Here is a 17,761-nt window from a genome sequence, read left to right as displayed (position 1 = left end):
GGGTTTTGGTCACACTGTTTTCCCCGTCATATGCTCGACAGGAATCCATCCAGATGAATTCCAAATGCTTGTGGTATTGTCGGCAATTTTACCACGTTACCGTTCCGATTTACCATCGTATCCTCGGCAAACCAGGTATGAAGTACCGTGTGATAGCCTTCGGCTGCCAGGATCTTGTCTTAATTTTTTTATTATGATCACGTTGGCTTCATTGATGTCGTAGGCCTTGGCAATGTCAACTTTCCTCTCCCCTTTCTTCTTCCTCTCGATGCTTTCTAGCTTGGTGGCCTGAGGGAGGTGCCTACGCTTCTTGGGGTTCTCAGAAGGCTTCCTAGGCATCGTGAGCAGGGTAAAATGCAGTAACAAGGGCAGAAAATGCAACAAGAAAAAAACACCTTCCAATGCAATTATGCGACTGAGTGGCTCTGTGGCGGGAGAAATGTAAACAAAACATCATGTGACAGCAGAAGCGTTTTTAATTGGGCGGCATCACGATCACATCATGATAGCGGGCGGGGAAGGCTACTTGATCAGAAGTTTTTCATTGGCTATCATCATCATAGGAATGTCCAGTATGACCGTGTTGGACCGGGGTTGATCGTGCTAGAGTGAACTCTGCGGATTTCGGCCACTTCTCGGAGCTCTGTTTGTGTTATGCTAACACACTCGTGTTTCTGTAATTAAATCGTATTAAATAATACTGATTAATTGCTCTCCGTGCTGGACCCGAATCGTGCTGGACTAACGCGTGTTGGACATGAGGGTACTCTATAGATATATATATATATATATATATATATATATCTATATATATATATATATATATATATATATATATATATACATTATATATATATATATATATATATATATATATATATATATATACACGTATATATATATATATATATATATATACACATATATATATATATATACATATATATATATATATATATATATATATATATATATATATATATATATATATATATACTGTATCTCACTCTCATCTTAAATGTCAGGACCAACTGCCTAGCCCCGGGCTCCTACACTCCTCATGAGGCAACATAGGAATGGATGATGGATGGATGGATGGATATGCTGCATGTTATATATATATATATATATACTGTATATATATATATATATATTGTATGTACAGTCATTACTTGTTTTATGATGGGGTTACGTCAGGTCGTACCATATCTTATACTGATTTTATTGTAAATCGGGAGATTAAAACCCATTATCATAGGGGGGTTATGTCAACTGAACTTCCCAAAGTCACCTAACCAAGACTGAACAACTTACCTTCATTCCTTCCTGTGTTGATCCAAGTTGTCTCCAGGTTGTCCCCTCCGAGGCTGGGGGACAGCCTGTGCTTACAGGCATTAGTGGTCAGCCTCTGAGTCAGACAGGAACAGGTTATGCACCAACCATAGCACTGGGGCCTACTCTGGCACTGACCTTACCACTGGGCACACAAATCCAAAGTATTGTAGTATGATGTTTGGCAAAGGGGTGATGATAACAGGGGGGCACACATGAACAAGTTGATAAGGCAGGGCTCTGAAAGGGTGATGGGACCTTGACCATAACAATGCCTGCATGCCGGGGCCGCCATCTTGCCTGAGACAAGCGACAGTCACCTTGCTTGTGCCTGGCGTTTTCCAATGGCAAAATCTTTATACAGGGAAATTTATTGGAAATCGAATTTTGGGGTGGAACTTTTCTGTTATCATTGTAGCGAATTATCGTAAACTGAATCATTATAAAACGAGTAATGACTGTATATGTCTTATGTATACTATATATATATATATATATACAGCAAGCTCGCCCCCAACACGTGGGTTTCATTCCTAACATGGCGTGTTCGGCGCAAAACCGCGTAAGTTTTAACTACTCCTTATTTTGCTCCCTAGATCTCCTAAACGTGATCTTTTGCTGTTATCTGCCATTGGTAATCAATATGTAGCACTTTAAGTGATTACTGTAGAAGTTTTATTTAATGTTATAACTTACAAATACAGTACTGCACAGCAAAACTTCAACATACAAATACTTAAACACAAGGCAACATTCCTATGCCGAAACCAGTCGTTGTCGGAATGTTGCCTTGTGTTTACGTATTTGTATGTCGAAGTTTTGCTGTGCAGTACTCTATTTGTAAGTTATAACATTAAATAAACCTTCTAACCACTTAAAGTGCTTCATATTGATTGCCAATGGCCGATAACAGCAAAATACCACATTTAGGGAGTTTAGGGAGCAAAATGGTTTCGGGACTATTCGCTGTCAAGCCGGTTCGCCGTCACAACAATAACAAGACAATATAGACTTTGATGGATCCCCCTGAAATATAGTTATTAAAGTATTGATTAATTAATAATAAGTATATTTATAAAAGTATTGATTAATTAATATAAGTATATTTATAGAATGGCGGGGAATCATCCAGGGTGTGAATTGTCCTGACGGGGTATTGACATGATGGCGAATTGTCTTGGAACCCACCGATCGTGTGTAATCTATAACTGGTTACAAGGCTTTATTTAATGCTTTAACTTTCTTTATGTGCTTTAACTTACAAGTGCATACCAGAATAGTAAATATTTAACCTACAAATACAGTACTCTGGAAAAGCAGTACAGCAAATATTTAACAAACAAATAAAAAAGGTAATATTCTGATGCCTATCAGAAAACTGGTTATAAGACTTTATTTCTTGCCTGAATGTTATTTAATAATACTTTAACTTGCACATAAACTTACCAGAATAGTACTCTAAATATACGACTAAATCCTATGCATGGTAGAGACATCCCAAAGTTGAATACAGGATAATAAATTGGTATAAGCCAGAATAAAATGCCTAATTCAAGAGGCTGATTACCCATTGGGCCTCTTCTTAACATTAGTTCCTTCATGGGTGTGTGCAGTAGCATTTAGGGTTACAGACATTGGAGAATTCAGAACATCTGTTTCTGAGCAGTTCACTCTGGTGTCCTCTTTATGTAATTGATGCAAATTGTGATAACATGAAGACATTGTAAATACCATAGAACAGCAAGTAAAGCAGTAGTGTGGGAACTAAATAACTAAGGAAAAGGTACTACAAAGCCTCCTTTAACTGCATGTGTTGACAGTTGCCCTACCATTTTGTACCCTCAGATTCATGACTCTGCACAGGCGACGGAGACGTAAACCTCCCACACGTCAGATGGAGTGCCATCACAGGGCCCTGCTTGACGACCTCTATAATGGACCTACACAGGTATTGTTATTATTATTATTGTTATTATTATTATTATTATTATTGTTATTATTATTATTATTATTATTATTATTATTATTATTATTATTATTATTATTGTTGTTGTTGTTTTTGTTGTTATCATCAATATCATCATCATCATCATCATCATCATCGCAAGTACAGTGGAGTCTCTTTTATCCGCAATACTTTTAACCATAATATGCCATTAACCGTAAGTTTTTCTGAAAGTTCTCATTTTGATTAACCGCAAAAATCTGAAATCTACCCAAAAATTTAAACACGGGGGGCTTGTTTCGCACCACTAGCGTTAGTTTACGATTGCTCCGCTAGTCACTAGAGCGAGTGTTGGTTGCGCCAGCCCCCTCAGTCTGTTCCCGCCATTCATTGACCGTGATTGTGCACTGCTCAATCTCGTGTAGTTACGGACCGCATCTTGTGAAGTCCATTGTGATGGCTTCTCCTCAAGCTAACCGTATCTTGTGAAGTTCATTGTGATGGCTTCTCCTCAAGCTAACCCAATTGGTGGAAATAAGAGGAAGAGTGTTGTGCATACTCTGAAACAGAAAATAGAAATATGTAACAAGATGGAATGTGGTGTAAACAGAAGTGTGTTGATGAAAGAATTCAGTGTTGGCTCAACCACTGTCTATGACAAACATAAACAGAAAGAAAAACTTCTTAAGTTTGTGGTTAACTTGGAGGTGAGTACAATACTGTTCCCTTGTATCCTACATATTATTACAATATCTTTTATCCCAGAAAAACAATTAAACGAAACTTTGAAAGTCCCATGATTTTCGAATAAAAGGGACTCCACTGTACTACTGCTGCTACTACTACTACTACTGCTACTACTACTACTACTACTACTACTACTACTACTACTACTACTACTACTACCACCACCACCACCACCACCACCACCACCACTTACATCCATTTGGGCATTATATTGTGATTATCAAAACCAACCTTCATAATACAGTTCACCATTTGGAGCTGTAATGTGAAGGTTAACACTAACCCTCATAGTATAGTTCATTGGCCCCAAGCACGCCAATGACTGTGGTTCCAACCATCTAGTACTACTTTTATTACTTTAATTTTATTCATTAATGTTACATTGTTAATAAAGACATTCATCTATTGGAGTTGCTGGTCTATGTGGCTCTCGACCACAGTAGCTTCGTAATCCATACCCGCCAGAGAGACAGGCTTGAGGGCTGATGATCTTATGTTTCTCAAACAAAGGAGTGCAGACCTCATGAAGAGGGATGATATTCGCCATCTCATCCAGGCCATAACAGAACTCTGAGGTTGATGCTTCTTCTCAGAAACAACCTCTGCCAGTCTCAAGTAGAATCTCACCATCTCTGGACCAGTGGTGGGCAAGTTAATGAAAAACGTTCGCTTCGTTAAACATTAATCCGTTAATCAGATAATTAGCTTCGTTAAAGTTAATCAGTTAATTTGGCTTAATTCTGCCAAAAATTAACAGAAGTTAACCGTTAATCCGCTAGTTTTATAAATGAAACCATCACCAGCCACAACAGTTTCCTCACTTTCGTGCCTAATCATTCTGAATTTCTGTCCTGGCCGACTACAGACTACTAAGACGTACTGGACTGACACACCACCACTATGAAACTGAATCTATGAGTATGATCCCTCCACAGTCCAAACTCCAAAATTCTGTTGGCTTAGAGTCGATACTACCAACACCATGCTTAAACCCCTCAGTAACGATACCATGTTTGAGAATCGAATATACATGAGTACAGTGTCAGTACATGCATGGTATGTATGGCATTTGCAGATAGTGAGTGATGTGACAGTAGTAGAAATATTAATTATGGGAAATTATTTGACTTTTCACCGTTTTATGAGCTCCCTTTTTTATTCTCTCTCTCTCTTCAGCAACATGGTCGAAGTATGCCGTTATGAAACCTGTGTGAAATTGTGAACCATCTGTTATATAACAGAAATTGTGAACCATCTGTTATATCATATAACAGATGGTTCACAATTTTAGATCTAAGTTCATATAACTTATATGAACTTAGATCTAACACACACACACACACACACACACACACACACACACACACACACACACACACACACACACACACACACACACACACACACTGAGGGAGTCATCAGATGCAGACTTCCGACAACGGCGCTCCGTACCAAACCAACACGGCCAGTGGCATTACCTAAATTAGTATCTTTGAATGAGTCAAGCTCTGTACCAGGTTAGACTAAATGATTTTTCATTATTAAAAGGAAAGAAAAAAAAATAAGTTTAAACAAGACTGGTTCAAACAGAACAAAGAACCACGAGGAAATGCGCTGAGTCAGCTGGGTTTGTTTAGACTAGACTACAGCAACACGGGGAAAGTGTACATACTCTGTAAGTACATACTCTGTTCATTTAGTATTACAAAATGGATACATACTTCAGTAAAACAAATTTGGAAAAGAAAAGGGATAAAAGTAAAAAGCAAAATGATGATTTCTACCTAGAACTGGTTGAAGTGGAGACTCACAATAGACTGGTTGAACGTGTACACAAACTAGAAATGGCTTTCAAAAATGAAATTGATGAAATAAAGAAGCAAATGTACTTGCAAAAGGAAGAGATAGAAAAACTAGGAAGGGAGGCCAATAAGAAAGACACAACCATCAGTGAACTAACAGTGGAATTGAGTACGCTTAGGAAGAAAGTGAGTGAAATGGCAAGTACAGTAGTCAATCACGAGAGTGTTATGGAAGAGTTAAAAAAGACACAGAGACAATTAGGCAAGCAAGCAGTCTTATGGACCATAGCAGTGATATTGAGGAGAAGATAACACAGGTGAATGAAGCTGTGCAAAGCTACAAAAATGATGTAGAAACTACGTATGCTGAAATGGTGAAAGTAAAGAAAGACTTAGAAACAAGGGTGGAGGAAAAAAGCATTAAAAAGGAAGTGAAAAGAATAATCCAAAACAATCCAAAGTTAGTCAGAGATTCAGTAGAGATAAACAAATCAATAGTAATCACTGGTATAGAAGAGGAAGAAGTTAAAAACAAGATCACAAGAGACAAAAAGGAGATGGCAAATGTAATGAGTTTATTGAAAGAAGTATCAGAGGAAATCTGTAGTAAAGACATAGAGGAACACAAAAGGTTAGGGAAATACGAGAAAAGCAAGACAAGACCTCTAAAAGTGACTTTCCAGAGTGTAAACACTGTGGAAGAGATACTAAAAAATGCAAAGAATCTTATGGAAAAAGAGGAGTTCAAAAATGTATGGATAAAAAGATGCCTAACACAAGAAGGAACTGGAATTACTGAAAGAGAAAAGGGAGGAAGCAAAAACAAAAAATGAGGGAAGATCAGAAGAGGAGAAGAAGAAATTTTTTCACAAAGTAATAGGATTGCAGGTACGAAAGTGGTACACAAACAGGATGGAAGAAAAGAAGGAAGGTAGTAGAACCATGTCATGACAAGTATATAAACAAGATGATAAAGTTGATGTACTCAAATGTGGATGGAATGGTATCTAAATTACTAGAGATGAATGATTATGTCAGAGAAACTGAACCACAAATAATATGCCTAACTGAAACAAAATTAACACCAAGGATATCCAATGACATACTAAACTTAGAGGAATACAATATATGGAGAAGAGACAGAAATTTAAAAAAAGGAGGAGGAATTATAATATTAACTAAGAAAACTCTAAAAGTCAAGGAAATAAAACTAGATATACCATCACAAGTAGAACTGATTGCAGTAGAGATCGACACATCTGAACGTAAAGTAATTGTAGCCAATTTGTACATGCCACCCAGATCAAACACATGGGAAAGAGATGAATATGAGGACCTGGCAGAGAGTACAATTCAGAGTATAAGATCATTGCTACATAAAATGGAAGAGAAATCAGAAAGAATTATACTAACTGGGGACTTCAATACAAATATAAATTGGAATACTCTAGATATAATTAGCCAAGGAAGCTGTTGGGACCAAAAGCTCCTGGATCTCGTACAAGAGTTTTTCTTAACGCAGCATGTGAGGGAAACCACCAGAAAAAGAGGACTTGATGTACCTTCAGTGCTAGATCTAATATTTACTAGGCAAGAGAATGATATTGACAGTTTAATATATCACCCTGCACTTGGCAAAAGCGATCATGCAGTACTAAATTATAACTTCAGGATAGCATATGACATAGTAAACAGCAATGACAGTTACAAAAAGAGCCTAAACTATAAAAAGGGAAATTATCAAGACCTAAGGAAACATTTCTTAGAAGTTGATTGGGAAAATGAGCTTAGAGGACAAGATTTAAATGCTGTATATAAAAAATTTTGTGAATTTTTAAAAATAGGAGTCCAGAAGTACATCCCACAGCACAAAGAAGCAGATAAGAAAATACAGAAATGGTTCAATACAGAATGTAAAAAATCAAAAGAAAGAAGAGATTTGTTATGGAATAGATACAGAAGACACAATAGTGAAAGGGCGTATAATAATTACAAACAGGCAAGAAACGACTATACAAGAATAAGGAGGGAAGCCCAAAGACAGTTTGAGGAGGATATAATAAATAAAAGTAGTGATCAACCAAAGCTGTTTTACAGCTGTATCAGAAGCAAAACCAAAGTAAAAGATATAATACAGTCCATTACGGACAAGCGAATCACTTATACACAAGAGAAAGATATTTGTGAAGCACTAAATAAGAATTTCCATTTAGTTTTTACAGAAGAAAAAAATTTTGAGAGGGACTATGTGGAACACGCATGTCCACACATACTACCAGATATACAAATAGCAGAAAAAGTAATACAGGAGGAGTTAAGTAGATTAGACAGAGGAAAAGCAAGTGGTCCTGATGAAATTTCATGTTGGGTATTACGAGAATGTGCAAAAGAGTTAAGTAAACCATTATTTTTAATTTTCAAGAAATCCTTGAGTCAAGGTAAACTACCTGATATTTGGAAAAAAGCAAATATTGTCCCCTTATTCAAGAAGGGAAATAGACAAAATCCACTCAACTACCGACCAGTATCACTGACCAGTGTTGTAAGCAAGGTATTAGAAAAACTTATAAGAAAAGCTTGGGTAAATCATCTAGAAGAACACAGTATGATAACAGAAAGACAGTTTGGTTTTAGAAAAGGAAAATCATGTGTTACTAATCTGTTTAGCTACTATGACAGAGTAACAAACACAATACAGGAAAGGGAAGGATGGGTGGACAGTATCTATTTAGATTTCAAGAAAGCTTTTGACATAGTACCACACCAAAGACTTTTATGGAAACTGTACCATCAAGGAGGAATTCGAGGCAAACTGTTTTGTTGGATGCAAGACTTTCTCATAAAAAGAGAAATGAGGACAGTACTAAGAGGAAACTACTCATCATGGAAAGAAGTGACTAGTGGAGTACCACAGGGTTCAGTGCTGGCACCAATCATGTTTTTAGTGTATATAAATGATATAAACAGTAACACTGGAAATGAGAGCTATCTGAATATGTTTGCAGATGATGCAAAAATACAAAGGAGAATTACTAACACAGACTCTTGTAAAGAGCTACAAGAAGAATTAAATAAACTTCATGAATGGAGTAGTACATGGAAAATGGAATTCAATGTGGACAAGTGTCGTGTAATCAAGTTTGGTAAAAGTGGAAAAAGACCTGATTGGGATTATAAGTTAGGAAATAAAACCCTATACACATCAGAAAGAGAGAAAGACCTAGGTGTGATTATCAATAACAGACTATCTCCGGCTGACCACATCAGCGAGAAGGTACGTAACATGTATATAATGCTTGCAAATATGAGAATAGCATTCACATACATAAATGAAGACATGCTAAGAAGGATAATAACATCATTCATTAGACCAGCCCTGGAATATGCATCAGTAGTCTGGAGTCCTCATCTCAAAAAGCATATAGACAAGATTGAAAAAGTTCAAAGGGCCGCTACAAGATGGATACCAAGCTTAAGGGACCTAAGCTACGAAGAAAGACTAAATAAACTGATTCTACTAACACTACAGGAGAGAAGGAAAAGAGGTGACATGATAATGCTATATAAGTGCATATCAGGAAAGGAGAAAATAGACATAAATGATTACTTAACATATGGAGAAGCATCAGCAAGAGGACACTGCAAAAAACTGCATAAGAAGAGAGGTGATAAAGATGTAAGGAAATTCAGTTTCCCAAACAGAGCAATTGATCAACGGAATGCACTACCGAATGAAATAGTGTGTGCCAAAACAATTCACAAATTTAAGGATATGTACGATAAATATGGTTTAAGACACAGGACAGTACGAGCTTGACTCATTCCTGTAAAGATACAATTAGGTAAGGTAAGAACACACACACACACACACACACACACAAAATTCGTATCGATTTCTGAATCACAGTATCACTCACCAGTAACTTTGGCACTATCAATTTGACGATTTAATTGTCGCTTTTGAAGCGTTTCTGACTTAAAGTGAAATGTTTTAGACATAATTAATGGATTAACGGATCACCGGAAATTTTAACGGAAGCTACCACTAATTCGTTAAGTTAAAAAACAAATTAACGCTTTAACTCGTTAACAAAAACATTAACTTCTTTAATAACGGATTAACGATTAATGCGTTAATGCCCACGACTGTTCTGGGCTCATCCCACCTGATGTGAATACAAGGGGAATGAATCGACCGTGGTCCACATGTTGGATCATTTCTTGATAGTTTCTGTTTTTTTTTTGTTCATTTCTCGTATGTACAGCCTTGAAAAACAGTTAATAATAACATGCTGCCATAGGATCAAATATCTTGATGTTGAAGAAAGCCTTTTGCCCACTTGTCCAGAAACCTTGAGCACTGACATCCATTCTTGCATCGTTTGATATAGTTGCTGATCTGTGGTTGAAGCACTCACTATCTAGGGGTAGCAGAGCTGGCTCTTTGGTAACATCATGGCATATTTCCTGTAGCATTTTCGCCATGAGGTCTCGTACTTCATCGGGTCGAATGCAAACAAAACCTCTCTTCTTGCAAACTATTGCATGGTTTGCATAGAAGACAGTGCCACTGGCAGTGTTGAGGTAGGTTCTCTATTGGCCACCCATATCTCTAGGGTATGGCGTCAATAAATACTTGTTTGTTAAGTGGAAGCCATTTGCCTTGAGAGGCAGGGTTGTCAGCCAATTCAGTGCACCAGCTCTGCACTGGTCTGCTGTAAGTTGTTCAGTTATGTGCAGCAGCTGGTCCTTTTGTCTTGCTTGTCGCTCTTTGCTTATCTGTGTCGTGATATCTTTCTGCATATTGTTGGTTGATTTCACTCATCTCAACCTGGGCACAGATCTTCTGCAATAGGGCTTCGGTGAGCCTAAGTGAATTTCTGTGTTCATGGCTTGGCATGGCTGCTGGATTTATAATGCCAAGGTCTCCCATCCAGGGTAGTAGTGCTAGGAGATCCCTCACTTCAGGTGTGGGGATGTGCCAGCTAAAGGCTTGTTTACACTAGAGACATAATTTACATCTGTAGGATCTCTAGTGCCCTCAAGCCTGTTTGTACTGTGATTCTTTCATATTAGTTAAAAATATAGGAATGCATGTACAGTAGACCCTCGCTTCAGTGGATGTCGATAGACCAGATACAGTTAGGTCTCACTGTATGGTAGGGTTGCATCAAGTAAAAGCCAGTCACAGAAAGATTTCTTATATAGAGGGCCAGCATAACATGGGTTCAGCAGGGTTAGGGAGTGTGCCCTTGACCATGAAACCTAAAATGTCCCCCCAAAAAAACTCTGCCACCCACCTGAAGTTTGTCCTAGACCAGTCTGAGTCATCACCAAGGGTCCACCCCAAAGCTCGAGGACAGCTAGAGGGCCTGGACAACCACTCAAAGTCCTCAGAAGGAAGTGAAGAGAGGTGGGGAGAGTGATGTGATGAGCCCAAGAGTGATGTGCTGAGGCAGATGGAGAGCAATGCTTTGAAGTCAATGGAAAGTGGAATGGTGAGGGTGAGGGAGAGCATTGCAGTGTGGGGTGTCATGCACAGGTGTGCCAGGCATTGATGAAGATTGGCAGACATGACAGGTGATGCAGGATGTTTCAGATGCACACCATTTGTTGATGGTCTTGACTCCTCTTCAGTGCTTCTGGCTGGGGGGAGAAGGTGATGGTGGTCTGCTGATTTTCTTAGCTGCCAGGAGCTCCCTGTATGCCTTCAGGTGTTGTTTGATGCCGTGTGTTGGTGCGTCACTCCTCACTGGGTTCAGGTCCTTGTCCTGGATGAAATCAATGCCCTTGTCCAATATCACAAAGAATTCCTTCAAGGTTTTATTTTGAGAACGTGAAGGTGCCCCTTCTTGCCACCTTCCTGTGCTCCCACCACCCATTTCCTGAGCTTAGTGAGCTCTTCTGTGGACAGCTGGTTGGTGTGTACATCCATGACCTCTTGCACATCTTCCTCACCGACCTTCCCAAATCTCACCTTGTGTGGGAAGTTGGGGATGTCTCAACAGATGTTCTTGACTGCCAGGAACCTTGTAAAGGGGCACACATACACACTTTGGTTATACTTTGTGCCAGATGGCTTTCACTGTGCATGGCTGCACCTTCTTTCACACCGTTGTTATATTGTTGATAGTATTCTTGATGTTGAACTACCTCCAACAGTCCCACACCAGATGCTTTCTCCAGAGTCACTTACCCTCATCATCTGCTCCATGGTGCAGTGGAGGTAGTATGCCATGAAGGTTTCAATGACACCCTGATCCATTGGCTGGAGCAGTGGTGTTGTGTTGTTGAGCAGGTGCGCCACTTAGATGTTACCTACCCAGTCCTCCTTTCCCACAGGGCGGCTTGAGGTGTTATCAACCAGCAGGAGGAAACAGATGGTAGGGTTGCTTCTGCTGGCATTGCCATGCAGATGAGGGGACAGATATCCTGTCATGTAAGAGCAGCAGAGTGCAGAGGTCAGCCAGGACCTGGGGTTACTCTTTGAGATAACCACAGTTCTCTGTTATGAAGTCTGCCAATGCTTGGGTTCTCCCAGTAGTTCATTCAGAGCAGTGTGAGCTTCCTGTCCCCCTCTGCATTGACACCACGGAGGAGAGTGAGGCAGTCCATGGCTGCCTCAAACCCTGACTCATGTTGTTCTTCCCAGCTGGTATATATCTATCTTGATATGTACTGTACTTTCAAAACAAGCCTGTTTTGTCAAGGTATAAGACTGTTTTGGAGAGTACCCCGGCTTCTCCATAATTGCCTTCAGCTGCTTAGGGAAGGCCTCAGCCACCATATGGTCAGCACTAGCAACCTCACCATGCATGGTCACATGTTCAAGACCAGCATGGGCCTTAAAACACTCAAACCAACCTGTGCTGGCCTTGAACTCCTCCTTGGCCTCCATATCTTGCCTGTCCTTGAGTTCCCTTCACAGGCTGAAAACCATACTGCAAATGAAAGTGAGGCAAAGAGGCTGCTTTGCTCAATTCAGGTCATTAACCTACAGAACCAGGAGATTCTCCATCTCCTTCATGATAGGCTCCCTTGCTCAGGTTAGATGTTTTGCAGTCAAGAAAGGCTTATTCTGTGATGCTGTATTTATAAATATTTAATTTCTTTATGACCATTAAGACCTTGGACCGGGGCAGCTATAGGGCATCAGCAATATTGCATGGGCCCTACCCCTCCTTATGCCGCCTAACAGTGTCTAATTTCATGTCAGGGGAAAGACTACGCCTTGCCCTTTTAGCCTTGCTTCTGTCAGCATTCTTAGCACCACGCTTTCCAGTGGGGTTAGCACCAGGTATTATTTCCAAGATCAGAGTTTCATATATTTCACACACTAAAAATTCTCTCTTCACCTGTAAGGTCTGTCCAACAAGAAGCCAAACTTTTTACATAGCTCACCAACAAGCCCACATAATATGCTCATGATGGGAGTGCTGTGTGGTGGCAACTTTGAGCTTTAGTCTAACACAGCTGCTTCACACCACATCATCTAGTCATCGAGGTACATGCTCTTGAGTGAACGTGTGTTTAGTGCACTTGGAATTTGCTGCAAGTTGAACAATGAAGGACCTTGAAGAGTAGCATGTTTGTGTTAAATTCTGTTTCAGATAGGAAAAAACCTTAACGAAGACTTTTCAGATGTTTCAACTGGCTTAAAGGGAGGATTGTTTGAGCCATATGCAATGTCACAAATGGCTCCAGCGGTTGAATTTGGGAAGAACATCAACCACAGATGATCCCAAATCTGGACGGCCTTTCACGTCAACAGACAACAATCATGTTGAGAAAGTGCATGCTGTGATCCATAAAAGTTACCACATGATTTTAACCAAAAAACTGAAGATGCATCATGTTGCTGCAAAATCTGAGCTGTGTCTGCTGAGAGATGAGGAAAAAGAGAACACTGTCACAGTCAGTCAGAAGCTGTTTGGTTGTTTGAATGCTGATGAAAAGTTTCAGAAAAATGTCATAACAGGTGATGAAGGATGGGTGTATAGGTACAATGTCAAAACAGAACAGTCATCGCAGTGGCATGGAACATCACTGGGACCAAAAAAAAAGGCATGATAGAATTGCTCAGCTGTGAAGGAGATGTTGATCATCTCTTTTTATTGAAAGGGCGTTGTTCATCATGAAAGTGTTCCATTTGGTCAGACAGTCAATAAAGAGTTCTACTTGGATGTCCAGAAGTGTTTGAGGGAGGCAGTATGAAGGAAGAGGCCTGAGGCATGGACAAAAAAAAACTAGGTGCTGTACCATGACAATACACCGGCTCATGTATTGCTAGATGCTTGATTTAACGAACTAATTCAGCCAACTCCCATTCTGTTATCTGGGATTTTCTGCTAAATCAAGTTCCATAGCCAGGGCTCAGTGTAAAGGAAAGTTTTCCGGTATTTCAAGCTATTTTCCGCTAAATCCTTGAAGGCAACCCAAACTTAGCAAACTATGCTAACTCGCAGCATAATTAATACCTCTAGAAGTGCATTATTGTGTATGGAATTTCCTTAACACTATTATGCTCTATCTGTATGTCTATCTATCTATTGCCAGACACCTCAATCCTATACGGGGTGTCTACAAACAAATCGCCTCCACGTCGCCCTGTCCCCCGCCATTTCACTGCCTCGCTCCCAACTCACACCCCCCTCTCTCATATACCTCTCCACTCCATCCCTCCATCTCATCCTCAGCCTCCTCCTCCCTCTACCCCCCTCCACCTCACTCACATACACTCTCCTCGTCAGTCTCTCACCCTCCATCCTCTCCACATGGCCAGACCACCTCAGTGTGTCCCTCCTAACGCTTCCTATCACATGCACATCCACACCACAACGCTTCTTTATATCCTCATTTGTCAGCTGTCTCTCCATGTGACTCCACAGGCTCCTCTTAAGTAACTCATTTCCACTGCTCTCACTCTTGACTTGTGTCCTTCCAACAACATTCAAGCTTCACTTCCATACGTTAGAGTTGGTATCACAATACTGTCATGTAGTAACTTTTTCACTTCCATGCTCACTTCCTTGTTTCTTATCACTGCTTTCAAGGAACCAGCAACCTTTCTTCCTTGTTGTACCCTTTCAAGCACGTCACCCTCTAAACTTCTATCCTTATTCATCACACTACCTGAGTACTTAAACGCACTCACATTTCCCATTTCCTTACCATCCAACCTCACTGTACATTCATTGACATCACCTCTCTCAAAGACCATCACTTTACTCTTCCCTACGTTCACCTTTAGATTCCGTTTCTTACACACACTCCCAAACTCATTCACCAAGCCTTGCATCTCCCCTTCGTCTTCACTCAACAACACAGTATCATCTGCAAACAACAGTACAGGGAGTTTCCAAACACTGCCCTCTCTCATTAGGGCCACTTCAACATCCACTGCCCTACCTTACCTCTTTTATTACCCCATCCATGTACAGATTGAACAGCCATGAAGACATGGCACATCCTTGTTTCAACACAACCTTCAAAGAGAAAAATTCACTCAATTCATCATCCACATGCACTGCAGCCTTAGCACCATCAGACACACTCTTCACAGCATTCAACAACTTCCCATCTACTCCATATATTCTTAATACTTTCCACAATCCTTGTCTATCCACCTTGTCATATGCTTTCTCCAAATCCATGAAGAGCACATACAATTTCTTTATATTCTCTAGAAACTTTTCCACTAAAGATCTAAGAATGAATATCTGATCTACACAACCTGTTCCCTTCCGAAAGCCTCCCTGTTCTTCTCCAACTAATTCCTCTGTTATTTCGCTAACTCTGTCCATAAGTATCCTACCATACACCTTTCTTATTACACTAAGAAGACAAGTGCCCCTACGATTACCACACACTTCTTTTTCCCCTTTTCCTTTGTACAAGAGAATACTTATACCTGACTTCCAGTCATCCGGGACTCTACTGTCCTTCCAAGCCAATCTTCACAACTTCCACATCCATTGTACTACTATCTCTCCCCCATGCTTCAGCATTTCACCACACACTCCATCAATTCCTGGGGCTTTTCCCAGTTTGATTTTCTTCATTGCTTCTACAACTTCTATCCTACTTATTTCTTCCTGTCTCCTCACCTCCCTCCTTCTCCCAGCCATTGCCCAGCGACTTATACTCACATTACTTCCATCCTCTACGTTCAACAATTCTTTAAAGTGTTCTCTCCATCTGCTCCTTTTTTCTCCCTTCTCCACTAGTAATCTACCATTTTTATCTTTCACTCCCCTGCTAACTTCACTGCCACCCTGTCTTACTCTCTTCACCTCTTTCCAGAACATTTTCTTACAGTCCCTCCACTTTATACTCAAATTCCTTCCAAACTTCTCATCCACTCTCTTCTAACTCTCTTACTAATCTTTTCACCTCTTTCTTCTTTTTTAAGTATAACTCTCTCTTCTGCCTCTCAACTTCTTCCATGCCCCTGTTTCTCATCCATTCATTGTTTGCTTTCTTCTTTTTTGCCACAGCCTGTCTCACCTCTTAATTCCACCATGCTGCTCAATTTAATATAAATTTTCCGTTAAATGGGGCAAAAATACAAGGAAAAAAAAAATGTTATCTCGGGCTTCTGCTACACTGATGTTCATTAATTCAAGCATCCAGTGTATATACATAGTAATCCCTCCAATATCCAACGTAATAGAGCCATATGCAGGTCCGGATAGTAGTCCTGTCCGGATATTGGGCCCCAGCTTATGGACTTGTACTTATGGACCCTAACTCAGAAAAACACCTATACAACTCCCTCTGGACATGCATTGCACCTATTTAAGACCCAAATCACACCAGTAAGGGACATAAAAGACTGAAATAAATGCAAAAGAACCATAAAATGAGGTTTTAGAGGTGAGTTTATACAATATTAAACATTCTGGGTACTTACAAGTCCCTTGCTCCTGGACTGGTTTGAACCGCCAGTTTGCAGTCCACAGTTAATCCTCTGCACTGTAAATTCTAATTTCTTAACACTGCATAACACTGTAAATTCCTGTGTGTTCTAGTGGCGAGGTATTGCAGTTTATTCACAGTTTATTCACAAAAAACAAGCACCTGTGGCTTGCACTGCTATCCGCATCTGCCCTCGATCGGAGTTAGACTGTGACTGTTGATGATGGCGGATTGGCGGGGTAACAGAGTTGCCAGATCGCAACGGCCGCATTACCAATCTCCTCAACTTTCATTACCAAATTTAACTTTTCATTACCAAATTCGTAAAGCTAGCATGTATTCTTCACTAATTATATATACAAGTGGAAATACATGTAATCACTCTCTTTATAATTAACACCATGTTGATTATTTTCACACTATGTAGGGTAGCAGATTAATCAGAGAGAGCAAACAATCCACCATCTCCATCCTGTGTATCCTCATACATGTGAAAAATCCATTTGGTAATGCATTATTCTGATTCATTACCAAACAAATTTTTCATTACCAGATTGGCCCACACTTGGTAATGAAAAATACCAAATGGCAACCCTGACAGGGGAGGAGGGAGGGGGAGGAAGGAAGGGGTGAAGGGACCATGGTGTAACAGCTGTTCGGCGCCAGGCGGGCATTTCAAATTACGGGAGGGAAAAAAGTAAGATTTTTTTCAAATTTTTTGCGGTTTTTGGCCCATTTTGGGAATATTGGATCCCAGGACGATTATGTCCGGTTAGTGGGGATTTTCAGATATTGGGCATTCGGATATTAGAGGGATTGGAAAATATGAGTACGTTTAAGTACTTGGTTAGTTTGATGAGTAAGGATGGAGGTTTGGAGGGTGAAGTGCTTGAAAGAGTACAGCAGGGAAGAAAGGTTGCTGGTTCTTTGAAAGCAGTGATAAGAAACAGGGAAGTGAGCATGGAAGTGAAAAAGTTACTACATGACAGTATTGTGATACCAACTCTAATGTATGGAA

At 39.9% G+C, this 17,761-nt stretch overlaps 1 protein-coding gene across 1 annotated transcript in view; it reads left to right on the top strand.

Moving 5' to 3' along the window:
* LOC145414620 (uncharacterized) overlaps positions 1-17,761 on the top strand; it is a 784,070-nt gene that overhangs the window by 189,911 nt on the left and 576,398 nt on the right. The window contains exon 4 of the mRNA XM_080284146.1: positions 3,178-3,280. Coding sequence (XP_080140272.1) covers positions 3,178-3,280 — 103 coding nt within the window. The remainder of the gene's footprint in view (positions 1-3,177; positions 3,281-17,761) is intronic.

This window comes from Coenobita brevimanus, chromosome 100, assembly GCF_032717465.1.
Source record: "Coenobita brevimanus isolate Jiangsu-jjx chromosome 100, ASM3271746v2, whole genome shotgun sequence".
Lineage (NCBI taxonomy): Eukaryota > Metazoa > Arthropoda > Malacostraca > Decapoda > Coenobitidae > Coenobita > Coenobita brevimanus.
The sequence above is the reverse complement of the archived record's forward strand: the minus strand, read 5'-3'. Positions and strand labels throughout refer to the sequence as shown.